Below are 15,492 nucleotides of genomic sequence, written 5' to 3' on the forward strand. Positions count from 1 at the left end.
TTAGCCGCACCTTCAATGAATGGCATATTTCATAACTTTGTCCACCAATAAGCCGCCCCGGACTATAAGCCGCGCCTACGCTGCGCTAAAGGGAATGTCAAAAAAACAGTCAGATAGGTCAGTCAAACTTTAATAATATATTAAAAACCAGCGTTCTAACAACTCTGTCCCAAAATGTACGCAAATGTGCAATCACAAACATAGTAAAATTCAAATAGTGCAGAGCAATAGCAACATAATGTTGCTCGAACGTTAATGTCACAACACACAAAATAAACATAACGCTCACTTTCTGAAGTTATTCTTCATTCATAAATCCCTCGAATTTTTCTCCTTCGGTGTCCGAATTGAAAAGTTGGCCGAATGTCGTCCGGCGCTGCCTCCCTGTCTTAGTGAAGGTGTGTTCGCCTTCTGTCATCCATTGTTCCCACGCAGTTAGCAGTCTAGCTTCGAATGCCCTGTTGACACCAATATCTAGCGGCTGGAGGTCTTTTGTCAATCCACCCGGAATGACGGCGAGTATTGAATTAAGCGCGTAAGCGTGTCTCTCAATGTGATGTTATGAGCTAGCAAATATAACAACTACACTACCCAGCATGCAACGATAGTTACGAGCATGCGCGGTAGCCCTGAGAAGCGTTGTATGCTGGCAGTTCGAATGTGGTTATGAGCACGCTGTGAGTAAACGTTGAGAACTCAGTTAACACGCCTCGTCTGCATTATTTATAATTAGACAGACAACACACTTAATAGGAGCCATTTTGGGGTCTTTACATAAACACACAAATGGAAATGAAACGTCACATATCCCAGCATGCACCGTGTGCTTCTTCTTCTTCCGGGGCGGGTGGTTGCTTACAGTAGAAGAAGAAGCGCTTCCTGTTCTATGGGGGCGGGTGCTTACCTTGGCGGTTGCTTGCGTAGAAGAAGAAGCGCTTCCTGTTCTACCGGGCAAAAAGATGGCGGCTGTTTACCGAAGTTGCGAGATCGAAACTTTATGAAAATGAATCGTAATATTAATCCATATATAAAGCGCACCGGGTTAAAAGCCGCACTGTCAGCTTTTGAGTAAATTTGTGGTTTTTAGGTGCGGCTAATGGTGCGGAAAATACGGTAAATACATAAAAAGAAAAAGAAAATATATGGTTAAAAGCCATCGTCCCGGGAAGCATTTAATTTCGTCCCGTGCATTTAAAAAAAATAATAATAATAACAATGAATAATTTCTAAGTCTTTGTTAGCCGTTTGTGAAGTTTTGTGCTCGTGCGTAACATTCGCTCGCATCCTGTGCATCTCCTGGGGGCAAAGCCCCCCATGTCCTTAAAAGCTAGTGACGCCCCTGGTATATACAATAATATAAACCAAGTCATTGTATTTCATTTAGGATTATTTCATAACTTCATTTAAATAAAAATATATTTTTTATCTTTTTTTAGATACAGTCAATAAATAGTGTGAACATGTATCATAACATGGAAATCTAAGAGAACATGTTGTGAATGAGGATGCTTGTGGACTGGGAAATTATATATATATTTTTTTACACATTTTTATTTATTTATTTTTTCCAACGTATTCGATTTTAGACGCTTTCTCTTCTTAGTTATTATTTCTCCGGCTGTAGAAAAGGCCGCCCGCTCACAGGGCACAGAGGAGGCGTCAGTGCGACACAGTTCGCGTATCGGTCACGTGACCAAAACAGCTCATGATCGGTCACGTGACTTTCTAAAAGCGGTACGCGCACCGACACAGGGTGTTGCTCTATGAGCTCGACACATGCGCCGATGCATCGGTGTTGCCGGACCCATCACTAGTATGCAGTGTTATTTCATTTTAAATTTCAAAAGAGTTTTGTGGCTCCCATTGTTTTCTTTAATTTGTGGAAACGGGTCAAAATGGCTCTTTGAGTGGTAAAGGTTGCCGACCCCTGCCCTAACCCTACACTATGACAAGTGTATGGAAAAAATGTATCAACCAAATATTTGCCGGTATACGAACACACAGGTGGATCGCCGGCAAGGACAGGCCAAATATTCCGGGCTAAACCTTGATGGTTTTAAGGTGTTTTTTTCCGTAAAAAGTTTTTTCCCCAATCAAATTGTGCTTGAAGGCCACGCGGTGGTTGGACTTTGGAGGTTCCATTGCGGGTTCTAAGGTGGAATATTAGGTGATTGTTCTAAAGCAATCTTTGACTACTGCTATCTCGACCCCGGACACACTTCTAGAAGGCTAGATCTCACTGTGTAGAAAGACACCTTTTGTACATTCTTTTCATACTGTAAATACCCCCGCCCCCCCACCCACCCCCACCCCAAAGCTGACTGAGCGCATTCTGGAGTGGGATCTTCTCATTTCTAGATTTAGTTTGACAGTTTGTTGTCGGCCATTCTATTTCTGTCTGTTGACTGGTTGAAGTAAGGATTTGCATGCTGTCATTGCGGGGAAAAAAAGAAAAAGAAATTCTGTTCTATTAAAGTTTGTCTCTGCTTCCTGTCGGCGACTTGTCTGTGAGAGGAGGTGTGTGTGTGTGTTTGTGTGTGTGTGTGTGTTTGTGTGTGTGTGTGTTCTTGCATTGCTACCCTTCTTGAGACATCAACAAGGAAAAGTACCGTCCACATGAGGACATAAATCACGGAAAACCATGGCATCTAAGAGAGAGACAAATACTAGAGTCCGTGAACATTGCTCCAAAGTCAGGATTTTTTTTTTTGTTGATTTAATGTGCATACAAAAGTAAACATTGACAGGTACAAAGGCAGCAATATATGATAAAATGAGACGGCAGCTAAAGAAGGACTTCCCTATTCATCCCCTGAAAAAACTCGCCATGCGAACAGCTGATTTTACGATTTCCGGTGCTGACGTAAAACAAACCCCGCGTCTGGCCAACATATGAAATAACAAGTGTGTGTAAGAAATTGAAATGCACCCCTTTGGCCAAAATTAATTAAAAAAAAAAAAAAAAAAATGTATATAGAGACATACGGTAATAACTTGAGGTAAATAATGATTAAAAACCAATTACAAACAAAAAATTTAAAACAAAAAAAATTTACCTATAGCTAACCTTTTTTATATTTGCATAGTATGTATATATTGTTAATGTTGTAAATACACATCTTTATATATCTAGAAAGGGTGGTCCTAAAGAGGGGGGCAATTTCCGGAGGTCTCAAGAAGGTAAGAAAAACAAGAATGTGTGTGTGTGTGTGTGTGTGTGTGTGTGTGTGTGTGTGTGTGTGTGTGTGTGTGTGTGTGTGTGTGTGTGTTCTTGTATTCCTACATTTCTTGAGACATCAAGAAGGAAAAGTACCTTCCATATGAGGAGGTGTGAACAAGTTATGACATAAATCATGGTCCTAATACGGAAAACCATTGCATCTAATAGAGAATGTCTCATTTGCACCCCCTGGTGGTGAAATATATCAAAATGAGGGTGGTCCCAAAAAGGAGGGATTTTTCAAATTGACTGTGAGTCGCTTTTAAAAGTGCTCCCCCTCTGGTCAACATATGAAATAACAAGTGAGTGTAAGAAATTGAAATGCGCCCCCTTTTGGCCAAAATTAATTTAAAAAAAAAATATATATATATATATATATATATATGTACATAGACACATACTGTAATAACGTGGAGTAAATAATGGAGATTAAAAAAACTATTAAAAACAAAAAATTAACTAAAAGCAGTCTTTTCTCACAATGTGTCAACTTTTTTCTTGTAAAATTGGGAACAATTTCTCATATTCTTTCTGTTTCTGTAATATTGCCATATTTTCTCGTAAAATTGTGACTTATTTTAATGTAAAATTATGACTTTTTAAAGCAAAACGGTGAAATTTGTCATAAAAAAAATTCTGACTTTTATCACAATAGTGCCAATTTTTTTTGGGTTGTTCTTGTAAAATAGTGAAATCTTTTTGCTTTTGTCATTCCTTTTATTATTATAATATTGCCAAAATGTTAAAGTTTTCTGACAAAATGGTGACTTTTGTCGAGTAAAATTCCCACTCGTTTCATAAAATTGCCCAAATTTTTAAAGTTTTCTTATAAAATTGTGACTTTTGTCGAGTAAAATTACCACTCTTTTCATAAAATTGCCAAAATTTTAAAATTGCGACTGTTATCGAGTAAAATTCCAACTTTTATCATAATATTGCACAAATGTTCAGTTTTTTTTTGTCAAATTCTGACTTGTGTTGAGTAAAACGACGATTTTTATTATAATACTGCCAAACCATTGCATCTAATAGAGAATGTCTCATTTGAACCCCCTGGTGGTGAAATCTATCAAAATGAGGGTGGTCCCAAAAAGGAGGGATTTTTCAAATTGACTGTGTGTCGCTTTTAAAAGTGCTCCCCCTCTGGTCAACATATGAAATAACAAGTGAGTGTAAGAAATTGAAATGCGCCCCCCTTTGGCCAAAATTAATTTAAAATATATATATATATATATATGTACATAGAGACATACTGTAATGACGTGAAGTAAATAATGGAGATTAAAAAAACTATTAAAAACAAAAAATTAACTAAAAGCAGTCTTTTTCTCACAATGTGTCAACTTTTTTCTTGTAAAATTGGGAACAATTCCTCATATTCTTTCTGGTTCTGTAATAATGCAATATTTTCTCGTAAAATTATGACTTTTTTAATGCAAAATTATTACTTTTTAAAGCAAAACGGTGAAATTTGTCATTAAAAAAATTCTGACTTTTATCACAATATTGCCAAATTTTTTTGGGGTCTTCTTGTAAAATAGTGAAATCTTTTTGCTTTTGTCATTCCTTTTATTATTATAATATTGCCAAAATGTTAAAGTTTTCTGACAAAATGGTGACTTTTGTCGAGTAAAATTCCCACTCGTTTCATAAAATTGCCCAAATTTTTAAAGTTTTCTTATAAAATTGTGACTTTTGTCGAGTAAAATTACCACTCTTTTCATAAAATTGCCAAAATTTTAAAATTGCGACTGTTATCGAGTAAAATTCCAACTTTTATCATAACATTGCACAAATGTTCAGTTTTTCTTGTCAAATTCTGTCTTGCGTTGAGTAAAACGACGACTTTTATTATAATACTGCCAAAATTCCAAGTTTTTCTTGTGAAATTGTGACCTTTTTCTTGTGAAATTGTGACCTTTTTCTTGTGAAATTCCAACTCATTTTTCACAACAAGCTTTGTTTCATATTTGCATAGTATGTATATATTATTAATGTTGTAAATACACATCTTTATATATCTAGAAAGGCTGGTCCTAAAGAGGGAGGCATTTTTCTCAGGTCTCAAGAAGGTAAGAAATACAAGATCGTGTGTGTGTGTGTGTGTGTGTGTGTGTGTGTGTGTGTGTGTGTGTGTGTGTGTGTGTGTGTGTGCGTGCTGATGTAAAAGTCTGCAACAGTTTTTGCTTTTAAAGAAATCCAAGTCATGGAGTGAAAACATGAAAGGAGTGAGACGTCGGTGAGGTGGATGGTAGAATAAATACTATCGCGAAACAACCTTTGTCTTTTTTGCTCCTTTGTTGTTCCTCAAACAGAAGTAGGTACTGGTGGTACTGGTGCAGGACATGTTGGGACCTGAGCCTCCCAGCAGGTGGTCCTGCAAGAACTGTCCGTGGGGATCTATGCTCCTGCAGCGTTGCATTGTCATGTCCTCCTCCCACAATGCACTGCTCCCTCTGTGAGGAGGAGCGACACAGCAGTTGTTTTTTTTAAGGAAATCTTATGAACCGGCCTCCCGCTGGCAGGGACCACGGGGCTAATTGGGCTAGTCTCTGAAGGACGGCCAAGACCAACACCGGGCATGGTGTTTGAACTTCATGAAAAAGACTGAAAATAAGCTCCAGGTTTTTTTTAGCAGTTGAACATGCAAAAAATAGGGGGGAAAAGCACCATTTAAAGATGTTTTAGTGTTTAAAGAATTGAAAAATGATCAACAGTTGACATAAATACATACCGCATTCATCCGAATGAATCACTATGTTATTTAGTCACTACAGTAATTACAACGTGTGGTCACATCCACAGGAACCACATGGGTTAGCTTACTCTATACAGTATTTACAACCTTACTAGTGTTCACTTCACAGCCACAGATGATTCATGTAGTCATTGACATTTTTTACACATTACTTTGTCTGTTTCAGTCACTATGTTATTTAGTCACTACAGTAATTACAACATGTGGTCACATCCACAGGAACCACATGGGTTAGCCTACTCTATACAGCATTTACAACCTTACTAGTGTTCACTTCACAGCCACAGATGCTTCATCTACTTATTGACAATTTTTACACATTACTTTGTCTGTTTCAGTCACTACAGTAATTACAACTTGTGTTCACATCCACAGGAACCACATGGGTGAGCCTACTCTATACAGTATTTACAACCTTATTAGTGTTCACTTCACAGCCACAGATGGTTCATCCATTTATTGACATTATTTACACATTACTTTGTTTGTTTCAGTCACTATGTTATTTAGTCACTACACTAATTACAATTTTTGTTCACATCCACAGGAACCACATGGGTTAGCCTACTCTATACAGTATTTACAACCTTACTAGTGTTTACTTCACAGCCACAGATGCTTCATCTAGTTATTGACATTATTTACACATTACTTTGTCTGTTTCAGTCATTATGTTATTTAGTCACTACACTAATTACAACTTGTGTTCACATCCACAGGAACCACATGGGCTAGCCTACTCTATACAGTATTTACAACCTTACTAGTGTTTACTTCACAGCCACAGATGCTTCATCTACTTATTGACAATATTTACACATTACTGTGTCTGTTTCAGTCACTACAGTAATTACAACTTGTGTTCACATCCACAGGAACCACATGGGTGAGCCTACTCTATACAGTATTTACAACCTTACTAGTGTTCACTTCACAGCCACAGATGGTTCATCCATTTATTGAAATTATTTACACATTACTTTGTCTGTTTCAATCACTGTTATTTAGTCACTACACTAATTACAACTTTTGTTCACATCCACAGGAACCACATGGGTGAGCCTACTCTATACAGTATTTACAACCTTACTAGTGTTCACTTCACAGCCACAGATTATTCATCTACTTATTGACAATATTTATACATTACTTTGTCTGTTTCAGTCACTATGTTATTTAGTCACTACAGTAATTACGTGTGTTCACACCCACAGGAACCACATGGGTTAGCCTACTCTATACAGTATTTACAACCTTACTAGTGTTCACTTCACAGCCACAGATGATTCATGTAGTTATTGACAATATTTACACATTACTTTGTCTGTTTCAGTCACTACAATAATTACAACTTGTGTTCACATCCACAGGAACCACATGGGTGAGCCTACTCTATACAGTATTTACAACCTTACTAGTGTTCACTTCACAGCCACAGATGATTCATGTAGTTATTGACATTATTTACACATTACCTTGTCTGTTTCAGTCACTACGGTATTTAGTTACGACAGTAATTACAACATGTGTTCACATCAACAGGAACCACATGGGTGAGCCTACTCTATACAGTATTTACAACCTTACTAGTGTTCACTTCACAGCTACAGATGGTTCATCTAGTTATTGACATTATTTACACATTACTTTGTCTGTTTCAGTCACTACAGTAATTACAACGTGTGTTCACATCCACAGGAACCACATGGGTTAGCCTACTCTATACAGTATTTACAACCTTACTAGTGTTCACTTCACAGCCACAGATGATTCATCTAGTTATTGACAATATTTACACATTACTTTGTCTGTTTCAGTCACTACAGTAATTACAACGTGTGTTCACATCCACAGGAACCACATGGGCTAGCCTACTCTATACAGTATTTACAACCTTACTAGTGTTCACTTCACAGCCACAGATGGTTCCATCTAGTTATTTTTAAAGACGTATTTCCGACTATAGACGGACAAATCACATGCCTGCAACACGGCGCTTCAGCGGCAGACGAGGGAGGACCGCAGCGTGTTTTTGAGGCGCTCAAACTCGGCGTCGAACTGCGGGTTGACTGCGGCGTAGATGATGGGGTTGCTGAGCGAGGAGACGCAGGCCACGGACACCGACAGGAGCTCCACTTCCTGCATGGCTGCACCCTGGACACGGAAGTGTTGCGCCTCGTTAGCGCAGGAGGAAACTTTTACCTTCATCATGTGCTGCTGGCTCCTATTAGGGAGCACAGCCTAAAGAAAGGCCACTTTTTGGGGAATTTTGCCTATCGTTCACAATCACTATGAGAGACAAGATGACATATATATAAATATTTTTTTATGCATTTTAAATATTAAATAAATGCGATCAAAGTCCACTTACAATGGAGCCTGTAGAGCCCCTAAAAAACATCCAAACACCTCCATTAGTGTTTTATACACATATATATGTCATATAGTAACATTCATAATAACATGTAATATATACATGATGTAAGTATACATGTCATGTAGTAACATTCATAATAACATGTAATATGTACATGATGTAAGTATATATGTAATGTAGTAACATTCATAATAACATGTAATATATACATTATGTAAGTATATATGTCATGTAGTAACATTTATAATAACATGTTATATATACATGGTGTAAGTATATATGTAATGTAGTAACATTTATAATAACATGCAATATATACATGATGTAAGTATATATGTAATGTAGTAACATTTAATTTGATATACATGATGTAAGTATATATGTAATGTAGTAACATTTATAATAACATGTAATATATACATGATGTAAGTATATATGTAATGTAGTAACATTCATAATAACATGTAATATATACATGATGTAAGTATATATGTAATGTAGTAACATTCATAATAACATGTAATATACACATGATGTAAGTATATATGTAATGTAGTAACATTCATAATAACATGTAATATATGCATGATGTAAGTATATATGTAATGTAGTAACATTCATAATAACATGTAATATACACATGATGTAAGTATATATGTAATGTAGTAACATTCATAATAACATGTAATATATGCATGATGTAAGTATATATGTAATGTAGTAACATTCATAATAACATGTAATATATACATGATGTAAGTATATATGTAACATTCATAATAACATGTAATATATACATGGTGTAAGTATATATGTAATGTAGTAACATGTAATATATACATGATGTAAGTATATATGTAATGTAGTAACATTCATAATAACATGTAATATATACATTATGTAAATATATATGTAATATAGTAACATTCATAATAACATGTAATATATACATGATGTAAGTACATATGTAATGTAGTAACATTTATAATAACATGTAATATATACATGATGTAAGTACATATGTAATGTAGTAACATTCATAATAACATGTAAAATATACATTATGTAAGTACATATGTAATGTAGTAACATTCATAATAACATGTAATATATACATGATGTAAGAATATATGTAATGTAGTAACATTTATAATATGTAATATTTGCGTATTTTAATAACATTTCATATTTGCGTATTTTGATCATTTTAAACATATGTGGCACATTCATTTCATCTCTGATTATTCCTCACTGCAGACTTCATGAGAGACAACAAACATACAAAACATCACTTACTGTACAATGTCTGCTGTCACTAGGATGCTGACTGCTAGGGTGTTCATATATTCCCATTTACATGAAGAATGACTCATAATCCTCGCAAAGAAACCAAGTCGACAAGTGCTTTTTGTGTCGTTCTCCCCAGTTCCAGGTCCTAGATTGGCTGTCAAAGTGTCCCAACTTGTTGGATTATATTCTCAGCCATCTACTGTCCAGGTGAGATGCATGATTTATGATCTAGAATACATTTACAGGGAGCAGGGAAGCGAGGAAGCAGCAGACCACTCGATGATGTAATCACGGCGCCGCTATAAATAGTCCGTCTGCGTTAGCACTTATAATAACAATATCACTAATACTTGTTAATATTCAAGTCACCAATGGAGTATTGTTGGCGGTTTATGAATGGTTATTTATCGGGTTTTATGGGCAAAATAGTGGACCTCCCATTGACTCAGCTGTAAGCAGACTTTTATTTACGTTTATTGAATATTTAGAAGGCATGAAAAATAATGATTTCATAATGATTGTGAATGATAGGCAACATTCCAAACAAACTGCAGTTCCCCTTCAAGTAGAATGGTCTTCATGCTAATTGTAGCTCTGTGGCTACAACAGGTGTGACGGGCGGTAAGATAGATGGATGGATGGATGGTAAGATAGACGGATGGACGGACAGAATAGATGGATGGTAAGATAGATGGATGAATGGTAAGATGGATGGATGGACAGACAGGAGAATACATGGATGGATGGATTGACAGACAGGAGAATAGATGGATGGATGGGAAGATATATGGATGGATGATAAGATAGATGGATGGATGGACAGGAGAATGGATGCATGGTAAGATGGATGGATGGACAGACAGGAGAATAGGTGGATGGATGAATTGACAGACAGGAGAATAGATGGATGGATGGGAAGATATATGGATGGATGGTAAGATAGATGGATGGCTGGACAGACAGGAGAATAGGTGGATGGATGGATTGACGGACAGGAGACTAGATGGATGGATGGGAAGATATATGGATAGATGGTAAGATAGATGGATGGATGGACAGGAGAATGGATGCATGGTAAGATAGATGGATGGACGGACAGTAGAATAGATGGATGGATGGACGGAAAGATAGATGGATGGATAAGAGGATGGATGATGGTAACATAGATGGATGATGGATGGGTGGTCAAATAGATGGATGGATGGTAAGATAGATGGATGGACGGACAAGAGAATAGGTGGATGGATGGATGGTAAGATGGATGGGTGGATGGACAGGAGGATAGATGGTAAGATAGATGGATGGATGGTAAGATAGATGGATGGGTGGACAGAATAGATGGATGTAAGATAGATGGATGGTTGGACAGGAGAATAGACGGATGGATGGATGGATGGATTGGAAGATGGATGGATGGACAGGAGGATAGATGGATGGATGGTAAGATAGATGGATGGGCACATAGGAAAATAGATGGATGGATGGATGGATGGATGGATGAATGGATGGATGTATGGATGGATGGATGGATGGATGGTAAGATCGATGGATGGACGGACAGGAAAATAGATGGATGGATGGATGATAGTAAGACAAATGGATGGTAAGATAGATGGATGAACGACAGGAGAATAGATGGATGGATGGATGGATGGATGTAGGGAAAGAAGGACAGTGGGATGGACAAGAGGATAGATGGATGGACAGAAAAATAGATGGATGGATGATGGATGGTAAGATGGATGGATGGATGGGAAGATGGATTGTAAAATGGATGGATGTACAGGAGGATAGATGGATGGATGGTAAGATAGATGGATGAGCATACAGGAAAATAGATGGATGGATGGATGGATGGATGGATGGATGGATGGATGGATGGATGGATGGATGGATGGATGGATGGATAGATGGATGGATGGATGGACAGAAAGATAAATGGATGGATGGACAGAAAGATAGATGATGGATGATGGATGGTAAGATAGATGGATGGATGGATGATTGTAAGATGGATGGATGTACAGAAAAATAGATGGATGGATGGATGGATGGGAAGATAGATGATGGATGGATTGTGTGATGGATGGATGTAAGATAGATGGATGGACGGACAGGAAAATAGATGGATGGATGGATGATAGTAAGATAAATGGATGGGAAGATAGATGATGGATGGATTTTAAGATGGATGGATGGTAAGATAGATGGATGGACCACAGGATAATAGATGGATCAATGGATGTAGGAAAGAAGGACAGTGGGATGGACAAGAGGATAGATGGATGGACAGAAAGATAGATGGATGGATGGACAGAAAGATAGATGGATGGATGGACAGAAAGATAGATGGATGGATGATGGATGGTAAGATAGATGGATGGATGGATGGACAGGAGAATAGATGTATGGATGGACAGGAAGGTAGATGAATGGATGGATGGTAAGATGGATGGATGGACAGGAGGATAGATGGATGGATTGTAAGATAGATGGATGGATTGTAAGATGGATGGATGGACAGGAGGATAGATGGATGGATTGTAAGATGGATGGATGGACAGGAGGATAGATGGATGGATGGGTTGTAAGATAGATGGATGAATTGTAAGATGGATGGATGGACAGGAGGATATATGGATTGATGATGGATGGACAAGAGAAAAGATGGATGGATGGACGGGAAGATAGATGGATGGATGGATTGTAAGATGGATGGATGGACAGGAGGATAGATGGATGGATGGTAAGATAGATGGATGGGCATACAGGAAAACAGATGGATAGATGGATGGATGGATGGATGGATGGATGGATGGATAGATGGAGGCGAGTCATCCAGACATGCCCGTGTTTCCCCTTCCTCTCCATGTACAGACGCTTGTGGAAATCCCACATGAATACCTTAAGAGAAAGCCATTGCAGCTATTTGGGATACAACACTTCTCAGACGGCAAGAGAACTTAACTTTCCAATGTCCAAGTCAGCTGTGATTCTCCTTACCGAAAAACTTTGTCTATTTGTCGAACGAGAGACAACGAGATTGTATCAGTTATTGTCTGCCATGTATGTCCCGGACTCAACGTCTAGGTCCAGAGTATATAAAGTCACCAAAAAGGAATGGACAATGAAGGTGAAGGCAAAAGAGTGAGGAGTGTCCTGACCAGATATCTAGATCCCAAGATTGATTGTTTACATGTCTAATAAAGATTTGATTAATTTATGATGTCTCCGGTGTGATTCACTACAATAGGGCCCCACAGCACACTGGATTCCAGTTCATTGAAATACCACAACACTGGATATTGTTCAGATAAGTTAGATCTAAGAACTTGCACACAAAGCAACACTGGAGGTGACTATTGCGCCGGCGGACAGAGGGGGGCATTGTCTGTGAGTGGACAAGGATAAGGTTCGGTGGGATTTACCCGGCATAACCTTAGCCGGCTTAGTGTAGAAAGGATCTGAGCATGCGCGGTGTTTGCTTGGTGGTGAGAAAGAATTAGCCATCGATCCCCCGAAGCACCCACGGGCTCGGCGCCTATGGATGGACAGAAGGATGATGGGTTGATGAGGAACAGACGAATGGAAGGACAGGGTGGTGAATAGAAGGATGAACGACAGATGGATGATTGTGTAGATGGGTGATAAAGATTACAGCCGGGTAATGGAAGGATGGATGTATGAAAGAGTGGAAGAAAACAAGAGCATGTTGCACACACACACACTTGAGTGTGTACCTTAGCGTTGTGGTGAAGAAGAAAGTTGATGACGATGGTGACGATCAAAGGCAGCCAGAAGAAGAGGAAGGTGACGATGATGTAACCTGCTCGTTTGGCCATCTTGCTTTCCTTCTTCCTGCTTTTCCTCTCCTTGCCGGCCCTCGGCGGCATGATGCAAACCGCCCCTTCTATTGTGCCCGTTTCTGGACCGTCGTCCGAGACCAAGGCCCGCTCCCCTGGAACCGCCGAGTCGCCAGCTTCTGACGGAGGTTCTTTGCGGGGGAGCGGCGAGGTGCAGACGCGAAGGCTTGTTGCTTTCACTTTCACTTCACAAGGTGTTCCATCAGCTGTCACACCCGACCCCGGTTGCTTCTCAGCGCCACAATTGCCCGGCGGCTTATCGGGCTTTGTGATTGAGCTCTTAACACCGACCGCCAAGGCGCCATCAGAAGGTTCAACAAGGCTGAGCTTTAAACGCTCAGCTTTAAGAGATTTAGGAGCCAGCAGATCCCGAGAAGGATGAGGTTCTGCTCTCATCTCCACGACTTTTAACCTTAACTCGTTTCCCACACCGATTGAAAGACGCCTCGACTCGTTTTGGTGGATTTTCTCCTCGTTCTTCGGAACAGGCAAGACTCCTTTGTCAAATATTTTACGATTGTGTTCCCTCAGCAGGGCGAAGATGCGAGCGTAGAACCCGATGATGACGCCAAAGCAAGCGACCCACAGCGGGAACAAGATGAAAGTCCCAAAGGTGTCGTTAGAAGAGGCTTCACCTTGTGGCGATCCTTTGCACCTCACCTGTACGGGCGAGTCCTTGACAAACATCAAGCAAACGGCGGCCACCAGCAGGGCCAGAGTCCACGTGAGCGGGATCAGAACCAAGACCCGCTTCTTTCTCTCAGCGCTTTTAAAAGGTCGAGCGATGGCCTGGTACCTCTCGGCGCTGATGCAAGCCAGCGTCAGGAGTTGGACGCAGCAGCAGAAGGAGAAGGACGCCGACTGGGCGGCGCAGATCGACGGGCGAGCGCCGCCTCGCCCGTGAGCGAGCAGCACGACGGCCAAGAGCACGGGGCAATCGGACACGCATCGGAAAATGTCGACGGCCGCCAGGTTGACCAACAGGGCGTTGTTCCACGTGCGGAGGGACTTCTGGTTGCACACGGCCAGGACGACGAAGACGTTGGCCGCCGTGCCCGCGACGGACGTGGCGGACAGGATCAAGCAGTTTGCCGCCAGAAAGACGATCTTGACGTTGTCCTCGCCAACGGTGTGGTTCTTATCATTCCATTGAGGGACGGTCATGTCCAGATTCCAAGCTTCAACGTGTTGACAACATGAACAGGAAGGACCAATAAACCAAAGCAAAGGGAAGATGCTCACCTGCTGCTTGGACCTTAACGCTGAAGTACACGCCTCGTTTTTTCCATTGTCACTCAACAGCCTCACTCGGCCTCATGGGACCACCAACCCCTCCCCTCCCTGTCCACATTAATTATGTTTTACAGATCGGCTCAGGGGAAAAAGTTGCAAATTGAAAAGCAGCTGCGTCACTCTTAATTCTTGCATCCAGCTGTCCAGCATGAGGGTACGGGGTTGGTTGTCACACCTTTTACTTTTTAGTGGGTGTGGAGGATGCATATATATTTAAGAGTTATTTCTTTTTACATAGCCATGTTTAGAGTATCTAGTAATTTTCCTTTGTATATTCTACCAGTTTCTGGTTAGTGTCTTCACCCTTGGAATGTGAACTACAACCCCCACTCTCTCTCCTTATCAGTGTTGCGAGGGGGGGAGGGGGTTTTCTTTGTGTGCAAAGAGTGGGCGTTTCCGTTTGAATGTCAGATCAACTAGAGTAGCCGATATGAATGTATTGGTTAAACTGATCTCCTAAAGCTTTAGTAAAACTTGAAAATATTCCTATTCTGTCTTGATGGTCCTTCTTACTCAGCATATATGTCATCGAAAGAACTTGGGATTGACCAGTAACTTAAATTAGAACTGGCCTGACACAACATGGGTTTGCCATCAAAACATCTATCAACATTCAACAGATAGTTTTTGTGATTTGGACCATTTTTGATGTTACAATTTACCCCATTTTTGATTCACTATACTCTTAGAA

General features: G+C 39.7%; 1 protein-coding gene across 1 annotated transcript; it reads right to left on the minus strand.

Moving 5' to 3' along the window:
- Positions 1-7,936: 7,936 nt before the first annotated feature.
- Positions 7,937-14,672, minus strand: LOC133572372 (D(2) dopamine receptor A-like). Its single transcript, XM_061925309.1, has 2 exons — positions 13,374-14,672; positions 7,937-8,132 (listed from the first exon to the last, which is right to left on the minus strand). The coding sequence occupies exons 1-2, from the start codon at positions 14,670-14,672 to the stop codon at positions 7,977-7,979; spliced, it is 1,455 nt and encodes a 484-aa protein (XP_061781293.1). The 3' UTR covers positions 7,937-7,976.
- Positions 14,673-15,492: the final 820 nt, after the last annotated feature.

This window comes from Nerophis lumbriciformis, linkage group LG29 (assembly GCF_033978685.3).
Source record: "Nerophis lumbriciformis linkage group LG29, RoL_Nlum_v2.1, whole genome shotgun sequence".
NCBI lineage: Eukaryota > Metazoa > Chordata > Actinopteri > Syngnathiformes > Syngnathidae > Nerophis > Nerophis lumbriciformis.

What these genes read in the sequence shown, in the direction of transcription:
- LOC133572372 (XM_061925309.1), bottom strand. Translation starts at nt 14,672, where the DNA reads ATGACCGTCCCTCAATGGAATGATAAGAACCACACCGTTGGCGAGGAC. An exon ending in ACGCTAAGGTACACACTCAA is followed by an intron (nt 8,133 to 13,373) that starts GTGTGTGTGTGT and finishes TTCCGTGTCCAG; the next exon opens with GGTGCAGCCATGCAGGAAGT.